The sequence below is a fragment of the Lepidochelys olivacea genome, assembly GCF_965140295.1.
Source record: "Lepidochelys olivacea isolate rLepOli2 genome assembly, chromosome: 21".
NCBI lineage: Eukaryota > Metazoa > Chordata > Testudines > Cheloniidae > Lepidochelys > Lepidochelys olivacea.
In genome coordinates this window covers 6107803-6126131 of record NC_140431.1, presented here as the reverse complement: position 1 = coordinate 6126131, position 18329 = coordinate 6107803, and the positions used below count along the sequence as shown (strand labels likewise).

Genomic DNA, 18329 nt, shown 5'->3' with positions numbered 1-18329 from the left:
AATGGCTGCTGGAGCTGCATGGCATAATAGCCCTCTTTGAGATATCTAGAACCACAGGTTCCTATCCTAGCAGGGGTGACTCAGCCTCTCTGTCTCCAAAGTAAATAAGCTGCATTCCAGGCTATAAACAGAGCATGGGATCTTTGACCCGCAATAATCAAGGGCCATGGTCCATGTGGACGAAGATCACATGCCAACGTTGATTATAGGATGGGGTTTGCCCAGGTGACCTGGCAGCATGCTGTTTGCTTGGCAGCTGCCTTCTATCCTAGAGCTGGCTGCATTTCAATGGCAAAAGGTTTCCTATCTGAATGTCATTTATGAAGCACTTTGACATGAATGGTGATATAAATTAATGCCTAATCATAATCTTACATTTGTATCTGGGAATAATGAAGAATATTTAAATGTGTTCTTTCTTTGTTTGCCTTTCCCCTTAAAAAACCTTGCAATTTATCACTGTCTGTCTGTGATTTCTTTTTCCCCTCCCTTCCTCCCCCATTATCTAGAAATCAATGCTGAATTATGCATCACAGGAAAGAAAATGCATCACCACTGACAGCAGCACTATTGCACAAGGTCCTGAAGAAAGCTGCTTAATTGTAGGGGTTTTTTAAATTCAGGTTTGAAATACCTTTTCATCCAAACCAAATCTGTGACCCTGATCCTACATCTATGTACTTTGTGATGTGTCCCATCTGCACTGCTGTGAATGAGCGAGGTGGCAAAGTTTGCAGATGATACGAAACTGCTCAAGATAGTGAAGACCAAAACAGACTGTGAAGAACTTCAAAAAGATCTCACAAAATGAAGTGACTGGGCAACAAAATGGCAAATGAAATTTAATGTGGCTAAATGTAAAGTAATGCACATTGGAAAAAATAACCCCAACTATACATACAATATGATGGGGGCTAATTTAGCTACAATTAATCAGGAAAAGATCTTGGAGTCATCATGGATAGTTCTCTGAAGACGACCACCCAGTGTGCAGCGGCAGTCAAAAAAGCAAACAGGATGTTAGGAATCATTAAAAAAGGAACAGCGAATAAGATGGAGAATATCTTCTTGCCCTTATATAAATCCATGGTGTGCCCACATCTTGAATACTGCGTACAGATGTGGTCCCCTCATCTCAAAAGATATACTGGCATTAGAAAAGGTTCAGAAAAGGGCAACTAAAATGATTAGGGGTTTGGAACGGGTCCCATATGAGGAGTGATTAACGAGGCTAGGACTTTTCAGCTTGGAAAAGAGGAGACTAAAGGGGGATATGATAGAGGTATTTAAAATCATGAGTGGTGTGGAGAAAGTGAATAAGGAAAAGTTATTTACTTGTTCCCATAATAGAAGAACTAGAGGCCACCAAATGAAATTAATGGGTAGCAGGTTTAAAACAAATAAAAGGAAGTTTTTCTTCACTCAGTGCAGAGTCAACCTGTGGAACTCTTTGCCTGAAGAGGTTGTGAAGGCTAGGACTATAACAGGGTTTAAAAGAGAACTGGATAAATTCATGGAGGTTAAGTCCATTAATGGCTATTAGCCAGGATGAGTAAGGAATGATGTCCCTAGCCTCTGTTTGTCAGAGGGTGGAGATGGATGACAGGAGAGAGAGATCACTTGATCATTACCTGTTAGGTTCACTCCCTCCGGGGCACCTGGCATTGGCCACGGTCAGTAGAGAGGATACTGAGCTGGATGGACCTTTGGTCTGACCCAGTATGCCCAATCTTATGAGTCCTGTGGAGGGTCTAACCCTTGAAGTATGCAGTAGTGTTGTAGCAGTGTCGGTCCCAGGATATTAGAGACACATTTTTTTATTGGACTAACTTCCCTTGGTCAGAGAGACAAGGTGCTAAGCAGCTGGTAGCTCACTTTGACTTTAACTGGAACAATGGGTGCTCAGTTTCTCTAAAAATTGGGCCATTACTGTCTGTATATAGTAGGGAAGATTTCAAATGAGCTGAGTTAGCTATAATGTGTTATCATGGCTATAATGACATGCAGCCGATGAAGCGAGCTGTAGCTCACGAAAGCTTATGCTCAAATAAATTTGTTAGTCTCTAGGGTACCACAAGTACTCCTTTTCTTTCTGCGGATACAGACTAACACGGCTGCTACGCTGAAACCTATAATGTGTGGTTTAGTTATTTTTGTTACCTAATCACTACAGATGTATTCTTAAGTTAGACAATCCCCCAGCTACATAATGTGCACTTAATATATCCCCCAGGAGAATGTGTTATAAATCAACTTTTATTTGATGCACGTGTAGACAGCACACAGTCATAACAGACATCCAAATACAGAAAAACAGCAAATACACACTTTAGCCAACACAGAAGAAGAGGGAGTAACACCAGTTGAGAATAAATACAGTAAAGTACTAAAACAAAAGAGTCTGCCTTCACTGCATCTTTTCAGAGCCTAATGGAGAATATACAAAATGTTAATCTTGATATCAATCTTGGAGTTGCTTTCAGTACGATTCAGGAAATCCACCCTACCTTATCATGCACTACTTCACTTTTGTATTTTATAAATGCATCTTTCAAGTATCTTCAGCTAACCAGATGTACCAAGTATACATGTGGTTTATGAATGAAATGCTTTGGTTTCTGCAAAACATCAATGAGCTTTGTGTTAGGGGCTTGTTACAGGGAGCAGGGTGCCTGTTTGAGATAAAAAACTCATTTAACACACAGATTTCCAAGGCAGTCCTTTGTAGGATCAGAACCTAAGAGGTTTTGCACAATGAGCACTGTCCTGATGCTCACAGAGCCCAAATAAATGAAGAGGAGTCTACCCACATGGAGCTCAGTGCAGATCTGCAGACTTACTCTGTTGGTTCTTCAGCTTAGGGACTATGGGTAGGGTTTTACCAAGTGCTGCAGGAGCACAAGTCTCCTTGACTTTCCAAGAAGCTGTGAGTGCACGACAGGGGATGGATCACTCTGACTGCCTGTTCTGTTCATTCCCTTTGAAGCACCTGGCATCGGCTACTGGCGGAAGACAGGATACTGGCTAGATAGACCATTGTCTGACCCAGTATGGCTGTTCTTATGCTCCACTATTGATGATATTTCTGGTAAGTCACTTAGGCATTTCTGAAAAGCTCTGAAAGTCTGTAATTGGCATATAAAGCACTATCTAGCTAGAGCCCTGTTTACATAAATGTAAAATAAGTCCCTTCAGAAATCTTCCCATTAAATAGAATATTTGTGTTCTGAAGTAAATGTTTACCTTTTTAAAAGTTATTGTTCAGATGTTTTTTCTTTACAAAGTTATTCTCTTAGACCCTCCTATCCTTAGAAACAAGAAAACTTTTCATTTGAGAATGTAAACTTGCTGAAGCAGTTACTTTGTAGCTGCAAGCAGAACAGTACTCTTGAAGCCAGATTTCACTCCACACTATGTCTGGCTGCCTCCTTTCCAAAAGGCACCATGCCACCTTCTACTACCGACTCTGCGGGGATTACCCACCTTCCAGCAGCACAGAAGCCAGACAGAGATTTTATTGAATCTGACCCTAAACTTGTCACACGCTACTCCAGCATCATACTTACTGCTCATCTCATTTAATACTGACGAAATATACAAACATAATTACAGATTATTTTGCTTGGAAACTATGCCTTTTCTCCCTCTTTCAGTTTTTCACCACAATAGGGAGACTTCTACAGAGAAAGAGGAGTTTCCCTAACTTATGTAACATTAATTAAGAATAGTTATGCTAATATTTCATTGAATGTGATCCATGTCCATTTAAAGCAGGGAAGTGTGCCAGTTCCCAGCATACTTCATTATTTACCATTTGTCAGCCATTCTGTTTGCTGGCAGCAAAAGTCACTCTATAAATTTCTTATGCAGTTTCGTTTAGCAGAACCAAGTACTTATTACGCTGTGAAAAAACTCAGGCGAGAAACCCAGGTTCAGGAGCATTCCAACGCTCATCTCCCTAGTGGTTTCACAAGCAAACAACTCCAAAGCAGGATGAAGACAGACAGCTGTACAGTTTCAGCAATCCCTGCTGGCCCACTCTTTCAACAGCATTGATTGTGGCCTCAAAGGAGGCTGTGCACATACTGCCTTCCTGGCTATGGGTGGAATGGGAAGAGAGAAAAGGCAGAGTCCAGAAGGAAGCTTAACTGAAGCCCATAGAATTCTCTTCATAATGTCACAGCTCACCCAGAGTAACTATTCCTCAATAGCACTACACTCGAGGTAAAAATTAAATTCCTTTCAGTGATGCCAAGACTTTTGATCCACAACTGAGCTGTTATTTAGGAAGGAAAAACAGGCAGCAGCTGGCACTTGAAGTGTCAAAGCCTGTGTTTTCCTTACCTGCAGCTGTTAAGACTTAGAACTATAAGAACAAAATAGGCCTAAAACCAGAGGCAGTGGCCATCTGTATGCCATTCATTTTTCAGATAGGCGCATTTTAAAGCTGAGAGGGATTCTTATAAGGTATGTTACATTGGACTAAGACAGCTTCTACCCTTTTTGGAAAACGGTTTGCCAGCCTTCCTGTTTACTGTATTGCTTGAGTTTGTACATTAAGACAGTAGGAAGAAAGCTGCAATACAAGGTAATGAGGGAATACACTGTGATGCACACTGCTGATAATATTTATCTGATATACTCCTCCTCAGAGATGCCAGACATGTCTTCATCAGTGCTTTCCTCCAAATCTGGTAAGTTGCCCCAAAGCAGTAAATTCACACCTGGAAGAAGGATTGTAAATAACTTAATTTGTATTCTGACCCCTAAGACTAAGAACTGCATTCATTGCCACAAAATGAATGGCTCTTGCAAAACCTATTAGATGAACTAAGACAACATTGCCCAGCTGTAGGTTATTTTCTATTTTTATTCAAAAAGGATCTCTAGAAATATCCTTTTGAACTGCACGATAGTAGCAAGTCCTGTATGAAGAGTAATATGAAATAATCATGTAGCTATTGGTAAATCCCCTTATGGCTGGGTTACATTAATTGTGTTGGTTTGAGGCACAGATGACACTGTAAAAGTGTTTAAACTAACTAATCTTGTGTATGAGAAACAGAAACATAGATGATCTAGTAAAAGGCCACATACTTTGGGAAGGACCCAGAAGGACTGATATTGCTAGATACTTCTAGTTTGTGTGTCAAGTAGTTGTTTAAAAGGAGCTCAAGCAAACTGAATAGTAAGAGCAAATATTGGTTGTAACCTCAGCCTAAGGTAATGGGGATCAACAGAGAAAGTTATCCAGGGTCACAGTGACAACACAGCTCAGCTCAGAATGACCAGTCAGTGGAGGTTGCTTAATAGCACAGTGAAGCTACACACACTACTATAAATAGTATCCTGTGGCTCTGCGTTTACACCACTTGTATTTGTGCAGTTTGCATAACAATATTGCCTCAGAAAATCCTGATTCCCATCAGCAAGAGGTTAGAGTAAATTTTCTGACCAATTAATCTTACAGCCCAGTGACTTTTTTTTTTTTTTTTTAATAAAGCCACACAAAGTTGAGGTAGCCTGATATAGCATGTTAGATACTTTAAGCTCCAGGTGACATGAACAGTTTCCTCATAGAGCATTCCTTCCTCACAAGCCTCTCTGCTGGAAAGGCAACTCAGTATAGACTCGCTATATACCTTAAGTAAACTGCATATGCTTTGAGACACCTTGCTATTGGGGTGGAGGGGAGTTGCCAGTTAACTCTCCTGTGAGTTAAATAGAACTTCCCTGTTCAGAATAAAAAGAGTTCCTTACCAGATGAGTCTAGTCTGTTCATACCAAAGACTGCTTGGCTGTGAAACATCCAGAAATGTCCATTGTTACAGGACAGCAGGCAAGGTTTGCATGGAGCAATCACATGGTAACCTACAACATTGCCACTAGAACAGCAAACAAACAAAATAATGATCATGTAAGTTCGTGGATGAAAGCCAGTTTGCAATGAAGAACCAACTCAGCTTAATGTTAAATTGGATCTAACCACTTTAGCAGGCAAATTGGTATATAATGTTCTTATCTGGGGAAAATTAATGGTGAGTTTTTAAACAATGGTACAAAAAGTGTCTGAATATATTTACTTAGAGAGAGTGTGTGTGTGGAGTTGCACAAGATTTATGTTTCTTATACAGGGAGTCTTGTCTTATTGCAGAGAACCAAATTCTGTCTGTTACCTGAGTGTACTTTTATCTTAAGTCAGTGAAATTTGTTGTATCTATCATGGAATCTGATTGTTCATTTGTAAAATAGAACTCCCCTGTGAAATCAATGGAGAGTTCTCCTTAAAACTGATGGTACAATAGGACCTGATAAAAGCTAAGTAATTAGGTTGGCATATATATGAGCCTGATTCTGCTCCACTGAAATAAATGGAAATTAAGGGTTTGAGTAGGAACAGATTATAGCCTAATTAATTTACCTATAGTAGATTCCTTTCACTCCCAGTAGCACACCCAGAAGAAAGTGTGTGCTTTCTATTTCAGCATCTAGACAAACCAGAATTCCTTGCTAGCCAAGTCTCAAAAAAAACCCACCTTGTTATTTTTAGTCCAAGAACTTTCCCATCCAAGCTCAGATCTGAGCAAACTGAAATTTTAGGCATAAAGTAGACAAGTGATCCTTTTGAGCAGTTTAGCTTTTTTTTCAAAAAAAAGGAACAGTATTTTAAGTATCGGGCATTAATAAAAACAAACAACAAGCTCCAGGAACTTTCATGTTAATTTTTTCCATCCGCTAGTGAAGAGTAGGTCTGCCAACAGCATGTTCTGTTACAGCAGAACCTCAATTTTATGAGCCTCTTATACAAACCTACTGTAACTGAGATGTTCAATTTTATGAACTCCTGAATCCCCAATTAGTTCATAAAATAGGAATTCTCTACTGTATCTGTTTTAGTAAAGTGGAAGATATGAGTAACTGCATTTCTTTGTGACTTTATTCACACAGCTATCTCAAATCAATACTGAAGCAGTCTCTCTGGAGTCAGTGTTATGCAAGTTTCCTATAGAACCCCACCTTAGTCTTGATACACATTCTTCCGTGCATTTCTGCTAGGGACTTCTACAATGACAGACTAACAGTCATGTCCAAAGGTAGCGGGGCCAAGTTTCCACTGAGCAATGTTATATCAAATTCATTTAATTTGTGACAACTTTAGTGGCCAGTAATGAGAGGTTGCAATGTTGTTGCTGCAGCACATGCATTGTGGAGCAGGTGCTTGTATGATTACGAGTCACATTGAAATATTACTTACCATTTTAAGCATGCAACGTTCTTCAGTTTGCATTTGCAGATGTCAGTGAAATAGCAGCTTCCAATGAAGTCAACCGTACTGGAGGGGAAAAAATTCGTCACAGGAATAGTTTAGACATTTAACATAACTTCACCCAGCCACTTGCTTTTGCGGTAAGCTAGAATTCCAACAAACCAGTGTTAGGTGTTTGAATTTCTTACTTTTCTATTTCCATTCACAATCACCAAGCAAACTAGTATCAAGATAGAAAAGATTCCTATATATTCCACCAGCAAACCCTCAGCCAGCATCACAGTGCACACATGCTAGCTTTCAGGAACCTGCTACCTTCCACCAGGAGCACTGCTTTAGTATATTTGGTTGCTTGGGTTCTAAAGAAGATTCTGTTGGGACCACCCTTCCCCTCTTGAGCGGAGGTGGCAGTGGTTCATACAGCTCAAGGACTGAGAGGGATATCCGCTACATAATACTTTTGCTGGCCAAGGATGCTGGTTGTCGAGCTTAGGACTGCATACCTAAATTCCAGCTTAAGAGTACAAAATGCTATTGAAGGAACCGCAGGTCAGTCCCAGCAGCAATTAAAAAAAAGTCTCAGCTTTTGATTATACAATCCCTATTCTTACACTAAGGCCAGGAAAGCAGGCAGATGTCAAATTTGTGAGCTGAGAGATAGTGCTCCCTGCCTCTTACAATGCTTCCTCAACAGCTCACCTCTAGTTGTCCAGTAGCGTACCATAATACTCAATGGTCTAGGGTCATCTGCTCAACACAGATTTCAGCTGAATCCCAATGCTAAGTGAATGTACTTCAAATATTCACATAGCTGACTCTCTTCACTTCACGGAGTAAGAGGAAGAATAGCAGACCATTAGTGTAAAGCAGGTATTTGAGGGCACCATTAAATAGCAAAAGAGGCAGAGGGGGGTAGAATAAAGATACTTTCAACACAACCTTGAAGAGCATCAAAGTTAAACTCATCACAAACCACGTGAGGAATAGTACGAACGATGCTGAACATTACACTACTGCGTAGTCACTTAATTGCATATCTCCAGTTATCACACCAATAAACTAAAACTGGATTACTTCCTGGAACTGGTTGCTACATAGAAAGGAATAAAAGCACCCAATGTGATGGTCATTTTTATCAAGTCAAGTCAATGACCAAAAGGCATTGCTCACAAGAATCTCAAGATGACACTATCCCAAGCAATTCTATACTCTGTTAGCTATACTCTGTTGCACTGAGTTAGTCATCGGTGCTATAAAACAAAATAGTGCTAATTTTTTTTGAAGATCTTATTCCACTAAGTGCTTTTTCTCCATACTTGAAGTTTGTCCACTGTGAGACCAATCCAGGCACTGTCCTGAGGCACACTCCACTTCACCAGGTTATACATGTAGCAATATCCTTTTTAATTCTACAATCTTTTTGATGGCCAATGAGGGTTTCTCCTCAGGCCTATAGTATGGGCATTTACTACTATAGAGAGACTTAAAGGATCACCCGTGAAACTTTTAGCAGCTGAGGTTCGTAAGTGGTTGATGGGATCTGCAACTCCCCTATATGTGCACACTATAATCCCAGCAGAATCTGCGGTCAGGTAGATTCCTCTTAGGAGAGTAATTAAAAATGAAGCATAATTGAGTGCTTTAGACCAAATCTGACCACCTGAAATTAGTGTGATCTGGTGGGAAGTGCCCATCAGATTCTGTTTTAAAAATCCATGACAGTAATTGAAACTTAATTTTAGAGTAGGCTTATTTACCTCTTTAAGCTTCTAAAAATATTACACACTGGCAGAAAATAAAGTTACAAGCTAGCTGACAAAGTCCCTTTAATGGCTTTGCTCTATATATTTAATTTTTCCTACTTTACCTGAGGATGATGGCTAACTTCTTCTGAATTGTTTCAGACTATGAGTGTGGTTTGGTTTTATGCAACTCAATGAACTGGCCCACAGAGGTAAACATCAGCAAGGCTCAAGAGCTGCTTTGTTGTTGTCCCAGTTCCAAGCAGTCAGTCAGTCCAGAGCTAACCATTTTAACTAGACCACAAGGGAACTGGGCCTCTCACTAGTACTTAGAGGTGATAATTAGTCTTTTTATACAGGGATTGAACTCCGTTACCATTGGGTTCAGTTAGCAACTCACTATCTATATCTACATTAAGAAACTTGCCTATTTACAATGGGTGTCATAGGCAATACGTACTGCTGACCTAGAGCAAGACGTAGTTTAACTGCAAGGGTGAACAGGTTCAAACTATGTTCAACACAGTTTCAGAAATGGTAGGTGATTTGATTTAGTTCTGTCTGTGCACTTGCAGTTAAACCATTTTCAGTACCCTTTCACTATGCTCGTTGCAGACACCCTACATCTTTGTCTGTAGGGAATCAGTGTTCTTTACAGTAGGGCTTTCAGTAGTGGTTGGGTTGCAACAAGTGTCCAGCATTTTTACCACTCTCACTTAAGCTGTCTAACAAAGAAAATGCTGTGCACGGGTATCTTGAATCCAGCTAACCCAGGAAATAATAATAGCGAAGACACCACAGTCAGGCTTCTGTGCGGGTAGTGCAAGTCTGGGATGCATCATGAACATCATCATCGGCGACCCCTTGATTCAAGGATGATCTCTACTACAGATTTACATATGGGTCCTGAGATGACTCAGGAGTCCAATCCTGGAATCACAGATCTGCCGCAATAGGTACAGACATTTCCTGGCAGGCCAACTGCCTGCTGGGAGAAAGTTCTTTCTTTTTTCCTTCCTTCTTTCTCTTTTCAGGTTTGAGAGCAAGGCACTTCTCCTCAAAGCGACCTATTGCTTGATGGAGGATGTGGTGCTACGGGGGTCGGTTGGTGGCTTGCTTCTCCCAGTTTGTGATGTCCACATCAGTTTTCTTGAGGTACACTTTCAGTGCGTCTTTTGTAGTGCATACTCAGCTTGGTAGCACACAGTGAAACCTGTGCTGTGCTGGCTGCACTTCTATTATTACCCATGCTAGCTGGATTCAAGTTAGCTTGGACAGACTAGCCCATGCTAGCTTTTGCTGTGTAGACATACCTTCAAAGCTGGTGATGGTAGAGGCTGGTAGCACTTTGTCTACATCAGGACTCCCAGCTACAATTGTGGTAGCTCTGGTGGATAACTTCTTCTATAGTTCCTTACTATGGACATAGCCAGCTTTAGCATTGGGTCAATTTCCTAGTGCAGACAAGGCCATTGTCAGACTTAACATCTGTGTGTCAGTTTCTTCTTCTGGAAAGTAGGATAGTATTATCTAAATCAGGTGTTGCCTCAACCCATCTTCTGTGAGGCTGTCTGTTTTTAATGTCTTTTGAGCTCCTCTGTAGAAAAGCTGTTAAGAGCAAACTAATATTGTCAAATACTCTTCTGTAATAGGGTTTCTATGGTAGATCTTAGGTAGATAAGCTTTGTCAACTCCTGTCATTTTTAATTGGTTCTGTTTTTGTAAATGGGAACAAAATAATATTTTCAAAGCAAACTGATCTTTCCTATTTTACAACTTTCTTTGACTTGGCGATCCTTCCTAGTTTTCCCACCAGTTGGAGCACTAGTGTAGGCAGCCACTGGCATTTCAACTGTAGTGTTGTGCAGACCCTGCTTTAAGCTATGTTAGATGAGATGGTAGGTAGAATGCCAACAGCTGGTTCACACTAGTATTTCCACTGTTAGAACGGCATCAATGGTAATGTAGGTACAGACTTTGTGAGAAAAGGGGCAATTTGTTTACATAACTTGGTATGTACCGGGTTGAGTGCTCCATGTCCAACATGAGTGCTTCCATTCATTCTGTTAATGGGTGGAAAAAAACAGTCCTGAGAGTTGACCTTCTGCCCTGTATGCAGAGATATAAGTTTACTTAAGAATCTGCATGTTTCCTATTTTGATTTATTCTTATAATTTAGATCCTCAATACATTAGCTCCAACTCTAACCACTCAGCCCCGACCAACCATCATTTGCCATAAAATCAATTATTACAGTATCAGGAAATCACATACCAAGAAATCATTTCCTGAGTCACTAAAACACAGATCGCTATTTTAACTTCATACTGAAACGTGGTTTACTGACTTTCATAAACTCATTTTTGTAGATAATATGTTTTTATTGTACACTAAAACTGTGGATTACATTTGTAACCACACAGATCACTTTAACTCACATTTGACAACTAGCATTGTATGAAAGACATTTTACACCAGTTTAGAACATCTGTGCCAGGAACGAGGTGTCTATTGTAAATCTCAAATGAGACCACAGAACAATGGCTTAGTGATTAGAATGTGTTTAAAAAAATGAACCTTTGTTGTTGTTTTTTAATTAAATTTTAGCCCATCTTAGTTTATCTCCTTTTAACTCGTGCTTACAGATTAACACTTTGTAATTTACATTCTGAATATTTAATTTACTATTTAATATGTAAATATTGCTTTCCCATAGTTACTCATCCTCTGACTCCAGCTTACATTTGATCAATTAACAAGAAAGATTTTTTTTTTCTTCTTCTTTAATTCTTGTCCTTGCTTAACCATGAAAGCCAAATTGGGTTCTTTTTGCTTCTTTCATCTTCACCAGTTAATGCACTCAACAATTCTGTTGATCTATGAGGCCAAACAGAATACAGCTTGCTTTCCTTGATTGATATTGGTTCCTGCACCATTAAGAGCAAAAACATGTTTGTATCCATAAAATAAACAAATTTGACTGAAACAGAGAAAGTAGCTGTATTTGATCGTAGTGACGTTTTTACACTGAAAAACCCACATTTATTTTTGTCAGGCTGGATGTACGTTCAAGATATGCCAATGAACAATCTTATTATCCATCATCTAAATCAGTGGCTCTAAACCTTTCCCGACTACTGTACCCCTTTTAGGAGTCTGATTTGTCTTGTGTACCACCAAGTTTCACCTCACTTAAAAACTAGTTGCTCACAGAATCAGACACAAAAATACAAAAGTGACAAAGCACACTATTACTGAAAAATTGCTTACTTTTTCATTTTTACCATAGAATTATGAAATCAATTGGAATATAAATATTGTACTTACATTTCAGTGTATAGTATATAGAGCAATATAAACAAGTCATTGTCCATACGAAATTTTAGTTTGTACTGACCTTGCTAGTGCTTTTTATGTTGCCTGCTGTAAAACCAGGCAAATATCTAGATGAGTTGACATACCCCCTGGTTCAGAACCACTGATCACAGTTACTAGGGGGGAGAGTGTGTGGCCTTAAGGGTAGAGTAGCAGAATAGGATCAGGGCTGAGATGCATTTCTCGATCTAATACTAACACTTTCTGACATCTTGTGGCAAATCACTTAAGGGACATGGGTTAGGTTTAAAATAATTTTACTGTATATTCTTACTTTGTTACTAACTCTTGAACAACAATTGTAGAAAGTAATCCAGATTTTTCTATCATTTACACTACTTACTTATTTACGGTTCACTAAGCTTGGAATAGGTCATTTATGTGTTGGAAACATCCCACTAGTCTGGGGCAAGGCCCCCAGAGTTTATACTGCACCTGCCTGGAGGGTTACCCTACTACAAACAAAAATAAACTAGATACTGACTTGAAACAGGAGTGAAACTGACACTTTCAAGTCACTTTCACTTCTGTTTAAAGGCTAGTTACTTTCCAGAAGGCTGTTAAATCCAACCCTACAGTGATTGTCACAGGAACATATTTAGAGCCAAACACCAAGAAAACTTCACATTTTAAAGCTGAGAAAAAATGAGTCTTGTTTATTATTTACAGCTTGTATATATGTATTTTCTAAAGTACTATACCATTCTGTGTTTGGACTGTTCCTCAGTTCCTGTTGCAGTAAAATGGAAATACTAATACTTGCTTGCCTACCTGCCCTACACAATTATAAGGAGTAGATTGAGATCTGGGGAGTAGGAACTGGGCCTTCTTATTGATTTGCCTGGTATCTAACACAATGGGGGATTCCTACGGATTAAGGTCTTTGGGGGCTACTGTGACATTAGTCCACTGTTGAGATGCCTGCAGGTGGCAAAGGAAGAGGACTTACCTGGTGGGTGGGATGTCGGTGGAGTAGAGGTCAATCTCTGTGTTGGCCAGCAGCACAGCCTTCATCCCCCGCGAGCTCAGCACCTGCTGGCAGAATCTGCAGCACAGCAGGGACACACACCTGTCCTTGAAGGTGCAGCCACTCGTGGACATGATGGCTCTGGCCCCAAAGGGTCCGTCCCCTCTTCCCAGAGAGCGGTGAGGGTGCTCCTTGCTTCTCTGAGGGCAGACTGACCATCAGACCCCCATAGCTGCACCGAGCGCCCCCCCGCCCCCTTCTTCAGCTCCCCCTCTCAGGCTCCTTGCCCCAGGGACTGTGCCCCCTCAGCTGCTCTTCCCACACCCACGGCCCCCTCCCTCAGGGTACAGCCCTATAGCTGCACCCCTCCCTTGCCCTGGAGATGGACTCCCCTTTCCCACCCTGCTGCCCCTTCCAGGCTCCAACACCCCCCGCCCCCTTGCAGGCCCTGTACTCCCCCTCCTGCCTACCACTGGGGGCCTTATGCTCTCCCCTTCCTTCCCCCCGCCCTCTCTACTGGGGGTCTTGTCTTCCTCCCCCCTCCTCCTTTCCCCCCACCAGCGGGGGCCCTGGGCTCCCCCTCTCACCCTGCTACCCCACCCCCACAGCTCCTGCTTACTGCCCCTCCCAGAGGCCGACCCCTTTCTCTTTGCCCCGGGCCGGCTGAGCCACCTACGTCAGCCCTGCTGCCGTTAGACCCCCAACGGGCTGGCCCCAGCGAGCCCCTGTCTTCAGAACTGTCACACTCCGTTTGAATCGCTGTCCTCGCTTCCCATTGGAAGAGAGCCAACGCTCCCCTCGAGCCCGATTGGGAGGATCCGCCTCTCAGAGCCGCGAGGGCCCCGCCCCTTCCGCTCCTAACTGGAGGAACCGTGAGCTAGAGGCGGGGCAGAGAAAACAGTAGAACGCTGCTATTGGTTAGGAGGAGTGTCACTCTGAATCTTCCCAGCTGCTGATTGGGGGAGGCAGACGAAGGGGCGGGGTGGGCGAGCTCGCGCTGCGGAGGAAACTGACCGCGGGAGCCGTAGCCGGAGCGCCTCGGCTCATGGAGGAGGGGACCTGGCTGCGCCGCGCTGCAGGTACGAGCTCCGCCCGGGACCGAGGCGTGTGTCGCGCAGACCTCCGCCCTACCATGGGCGCGCCCCAGCCCATAATACTCCAGCCCCCCGGGAGACCCGCATAGTCCCCAGCCCGCGGTGGCCGGCAGCGGCTGCCGCCGCCGCAAGCCCATTGCTCCTCCCTAGCCGGTCGCTCTCCTGGCTCGCCCAGAGCACCCCCGCCGCCCCTTCTCGCAGGCAGAGCCCCATAGCCCCCCTTCTCCCCGCTAACTGCAACCCCGGCCCCCCCCCCGGCGTAGCCCCCCTTCTCCCCTAACTGCAACCCCGGCCCCCCCCCCGGCGTGGCCCCCCTTCTCCCCGCTAACTGCAACCCCGGCCCCCCCCCCGGCGTGGCCCCCCTTCTCCCCGCTAACTGCAACCCCGGCCCCCCCCCCCGGCGTGGCCCCCCTTCTCCCGGCTAACTGCCACCCCGGCCCCCCCCCCGGCGTGGCCCCCCTTCTCCCGGCTAACTGCAACCCCGGCCCCCCCCGGCGTGGCCCCCCCTTCTCCCGGCTAACTGCAACCCTGGCCCCCCCCCACGGCGTGGCCCCCCTTTCTCCCCGCTAACTGCAACCCCGGCCCCCTCCCCCCCCGGCGTGGCCCCCCCTTCTCCCCTCTGACTGTAATCCCCCCGCGGCCTGGCCCCACTTCTTCGCGAATTGCAACCCCGCCCCGCGGCGTAGCCCCCTTCTCCCCTCCAGCTGTAACCCCCCCGCGGCATCGCCCCCCTGCTTCGCGAATTGTAACCCCCTGGCATACCCCCCTCCCCTCCAACTGTAACCGCCCCCCCGGCATAGCCCCTTTCTCTGCTAATTGCACCCCCCGGCATAGGCCCCCTTCTCCCCTCCAACCGTAACCCCCCCCGCGGCATCGCCCCCCTGCTTCGCTAATTGTAACCCCCCCCCCCCGCGGCGTAGCCCCCTTCTCCGCTAATTGTAAACCCTTCCCCCCAGGCATAGCTTCCCTTTCCCTCCAACTGTAACCCCCGGCACAGCCGCTCCCCAGTTGCAACCCCCCCCGCGATATAGCCCCTTTGCCCCCCCACCATTGTAACTCCCCTGCGGCATAGCCCCGTTTCCCTGCAATTGTAACCCCCCGGCATAGTCCTCCCTAATTGTGTAACCCCCCTCGCGGCACAGCCCTTCTCTTAGGATAGAGTTTCCGGCCCATAAAATTCCCCCTTCAGTCCATAATACTCAAGGAGCAATTATTCCCCCATGCCTACATCCCCCGCCCCCGCCCCCGTATAGCTCCCAAACCTTCCTCACCCCACACTCCAGGATTGATTTTCCCCCATCTTCCCCATTCTAGGAGCTCATCTTCTCCCCCCACTTCATTCCCAGAGCTCATCTCCCCTTTTCCTCAGACTTTAATATTCTCTTTCAAACCCATAATACTCTTCCCACTACCCCCATCTCTTCTCCCTGCTACGATCAGCAGCAGGAAAGGGAATACAGGGCTGGGCCCGTCATTCCAGAAATGAAAAGCAAATGGGGTTTGGGGGCCAAGTGGCCCTCTCCTTTTATACGATGGAATTTACAGCAGCCAGGATCCCGAGGTGCTAGAGGGTTTTGCAGTCAGCATTGGGGGGAGCTCCGGTGGCTTCTCCATGTATTTTTGGGAGTGTTTTAAATATGTATTTGCGCAGTCTCTTTCCAGCTGGGTGGATAGTAATGGCATAGAGCAGCTTGGAATATCTTCCACTCCCTCCGTAACTAAGGGGGCAGCCAGCTACACTCTTTCTGTTTGTTTGTTTGTTTCCATTTAAATGCTCTAACCCTAGTCTGTAATCCTTTCCCTCTGCTAGCCACGTTGTTCCTCTGGATGTTGGATGTGGATCCAATTGTTGGTTGGCTTTTTAAAAAATGCACATTTCCCAGATTTTTTACATTTGTTACCCAGAATAACTTCTAACCCCTCCCCCCCCCAATTGTGATCTGACTTCCCCCTGTTGGGAGATTTGCATCTGCCTTGCACATGCTGGGCTGCATTTCCCCTGGCTCCAAATCTGCTTTGATGTCTAGAGGAGATACCTATATTTCTGGACTGGGGGAGAGAACCAAACAGTGGTAATCATAACAATAATGTATAATAAAAAAAGCTGCCACGTCTGTTGAATCACAGGCTGCTGTTTTAGCTATGCCAAAGGGGATTAATCTTGTTTACAAAATGGTTTGTGGATTCATTTTTGAGCTCCTGCAGTTCGTGTAATTTAGGGATTTGAGTCTAATTTTTCAGTGTATCATGTTGCTGCTTCTCCAGTACCTCTCTTTCTCCCTGTTTTGCTCATTTAGAGAAGTGATTTTTGTGCAGGCTAGTTTCCTTTCACTCCCACCCCTTTTTCTCTGGGGACTGAGCTCTCCCAATGAGATTTTTTTGGGGGTGGGGGTACTTGCTATGATGCATGCATTTTATCTTGCTTACCTGGGTGATGCACATATGTAGTAATATGCTGCAGTTTAAAGAGGAATTTGCAGTACTACAGCAGAAATCACAAATTTTCTCCTTGCATCTTGTAACTCAGTGTAATTTTTTTAAAAATATTTTTCTATTTACAGGCAACAAAACCAAAGAAGAAAACATCTGATCCTTCATTTCTGCTCCCGTTTGGGATTTTATGTGCATCATCGTTGAGCCTATTTTAAAAAAAAAAAAGGGGGCAAACCAAACCCACACACAACATGTTGTGCGGAAGGACTTCCACTCCCTGACTGTGCTATTAATGTTGTTAATCGGGAAAAGCCTTTGGGGGCTACATGATCTCTGGGCTGAAGCTTGCTGCTGTTGCTGATAAAGGTTTTGGTGCAGGGAAACAAAACTGCCTTTTCCACCCGCTGATTTCCTAACATCTGCATGTTTCTGCTGCCGCACTCCGTCTCACACCCTCTTCCCATGGACTGATTTTTTTGTTGTGAGGGGGGAAGGACAAGAAACCAAGGCATTTCTTTGGGAGAAACAAAATTGCATTTATTTGTTGCATTCTGGTGGATCTGTTCTGAGATTAATCTTTTTGGAAAGGAAAAACATGACGTCGCCAGCTAAATTCAAAAAGGATAAGGAGATCATAGCTGAATATGATACTCAGGTCAAAGGTAGGAATAATTTTACATCCGTCTGTATTGTTACAGTTTTGACTCAGTAATGCAGGCATTTGCACTAGATATTTGGGTGGGGACAAGGAGAAGAATTTGCAGTGCAATCTTGTATGGGATTTGCAGTAATTTTTTTTTCCTCGTAAGGGTGGACTCCTGGGTATGTCCATGTTATTTTAATGTAACCTAATGAAAGGAATTTTTTTCTGTATGAAAATCCTTGAGTTTACAGAGATGGGTTTCTTTTTCTGGATGCTTTAAAATATGGTTAGGTTTGAAATGTGATAGGCAGTGAAGAGCTTTTCAATTTCTTTTTCCCTTAGGGAATCTTTAAAAAACCTCAATAGAAGCAGAAAAAAGTGTATCACTTGCCAGTATTGTGAACCCTTGTTCACATAAACTCTTCATAGCTGTCTGTGCCAAAAAGCTATAATATTCAGGCTTCCACTCAATAATTTCACACGCTGTGTTCCTTCATACAGCCCTGACTTGAACACCCTACGCTTACTGTGCATATTTGGACTGCTGTTCTGAATGTAATTGGCATTTGCAATGACAAGAACTTTTATTTATATATTCCAAAGGAGAGCGGGGTGTTGGTGCAAATGAGCTTAAGGCTTGGTCAGGACATTATATGCCCTTGGTGATAAAGAGGGTGGTGAAATGCTAGTGTTGAAAACTTTACAAGCATAAAAGTGTTAAAGATAATTTTTGTGGAAAATATACTTGTGTGCTTGTGACTTGGCAAATTGTTGCTGGTGGGGAAATAAACTGCATTTAGCTTGTTGT

General features: G+C 43.6%; 2 protein-coding genes across 6 annotated transcripts in view; one reads left to right on the top strand and one right to left on the bottom strand.

Moving 5' to 3' along the window:
• Positions 1–2248: 2248 nt before the first annotated feature.
• FAM72A (family with sequence similarity 72 member A) lies at positions 2249–14130 on the bottom strand. 2 transcript variants are annotated; one of them, XM_084611243.1, is made up of 5 exons: positions 14028–14130; positions 13334–13551; positions 7256–7333; positions 5761–5885; positions 2249–4724 (listed from the first exon to the last, which is right to left on the bottom strand). In XM_084611243.1, the coding sequence occupies exons 2-5, from the start codon at positions 13483–13485 to the stop codon at positions 4630–4632; spliced, it is 450 nt and encodes a 149-aa protein (XP_084467369.1). In that variant the 5' UTR covers positions 13486–13551; positions 14028–14130; the 3' UTR covers positions 2249–4629. The 2 variants fall into 2 exon arrangements, with proteins under 2 accessions (XP_084467369.1, XP_084467370.1); XM_084611244.1 differs by having other exon boundaries at positions 13334–13429; positions 14028–14127.
• Positions 14131–14356: 226 nt separating this feature from the next.
• The window catches only part of SRGAP2 (SLIT-ROBO Rho GTPase activating protein 2), a 206936-nt gene continuing 202963 nt past the window's right edge, over positions 14357–18329 (top strand). For 3 of the 4 annotated variants that reach the window (XM_084611232.1, XM_084611230.1, XM_084611234.1), the window contains exons 1-2: positions 14357–14430; positions 17007–17540. In XM_084611232.1, coding sequence (XP_084467358.1) covers positions 17474–17540 — 67 coding nt within the window. In that variant the 5' untranslated portion in view covers positions 14357–14430; positions 17007–17473. Of the gene's footprint in view, positions 14431–16498; positions 16518–17006; positions 17541–18329 lie in introns of those variants that run through there. The other variant, XM_084611231.1, reaches the window with a different exon arrangement.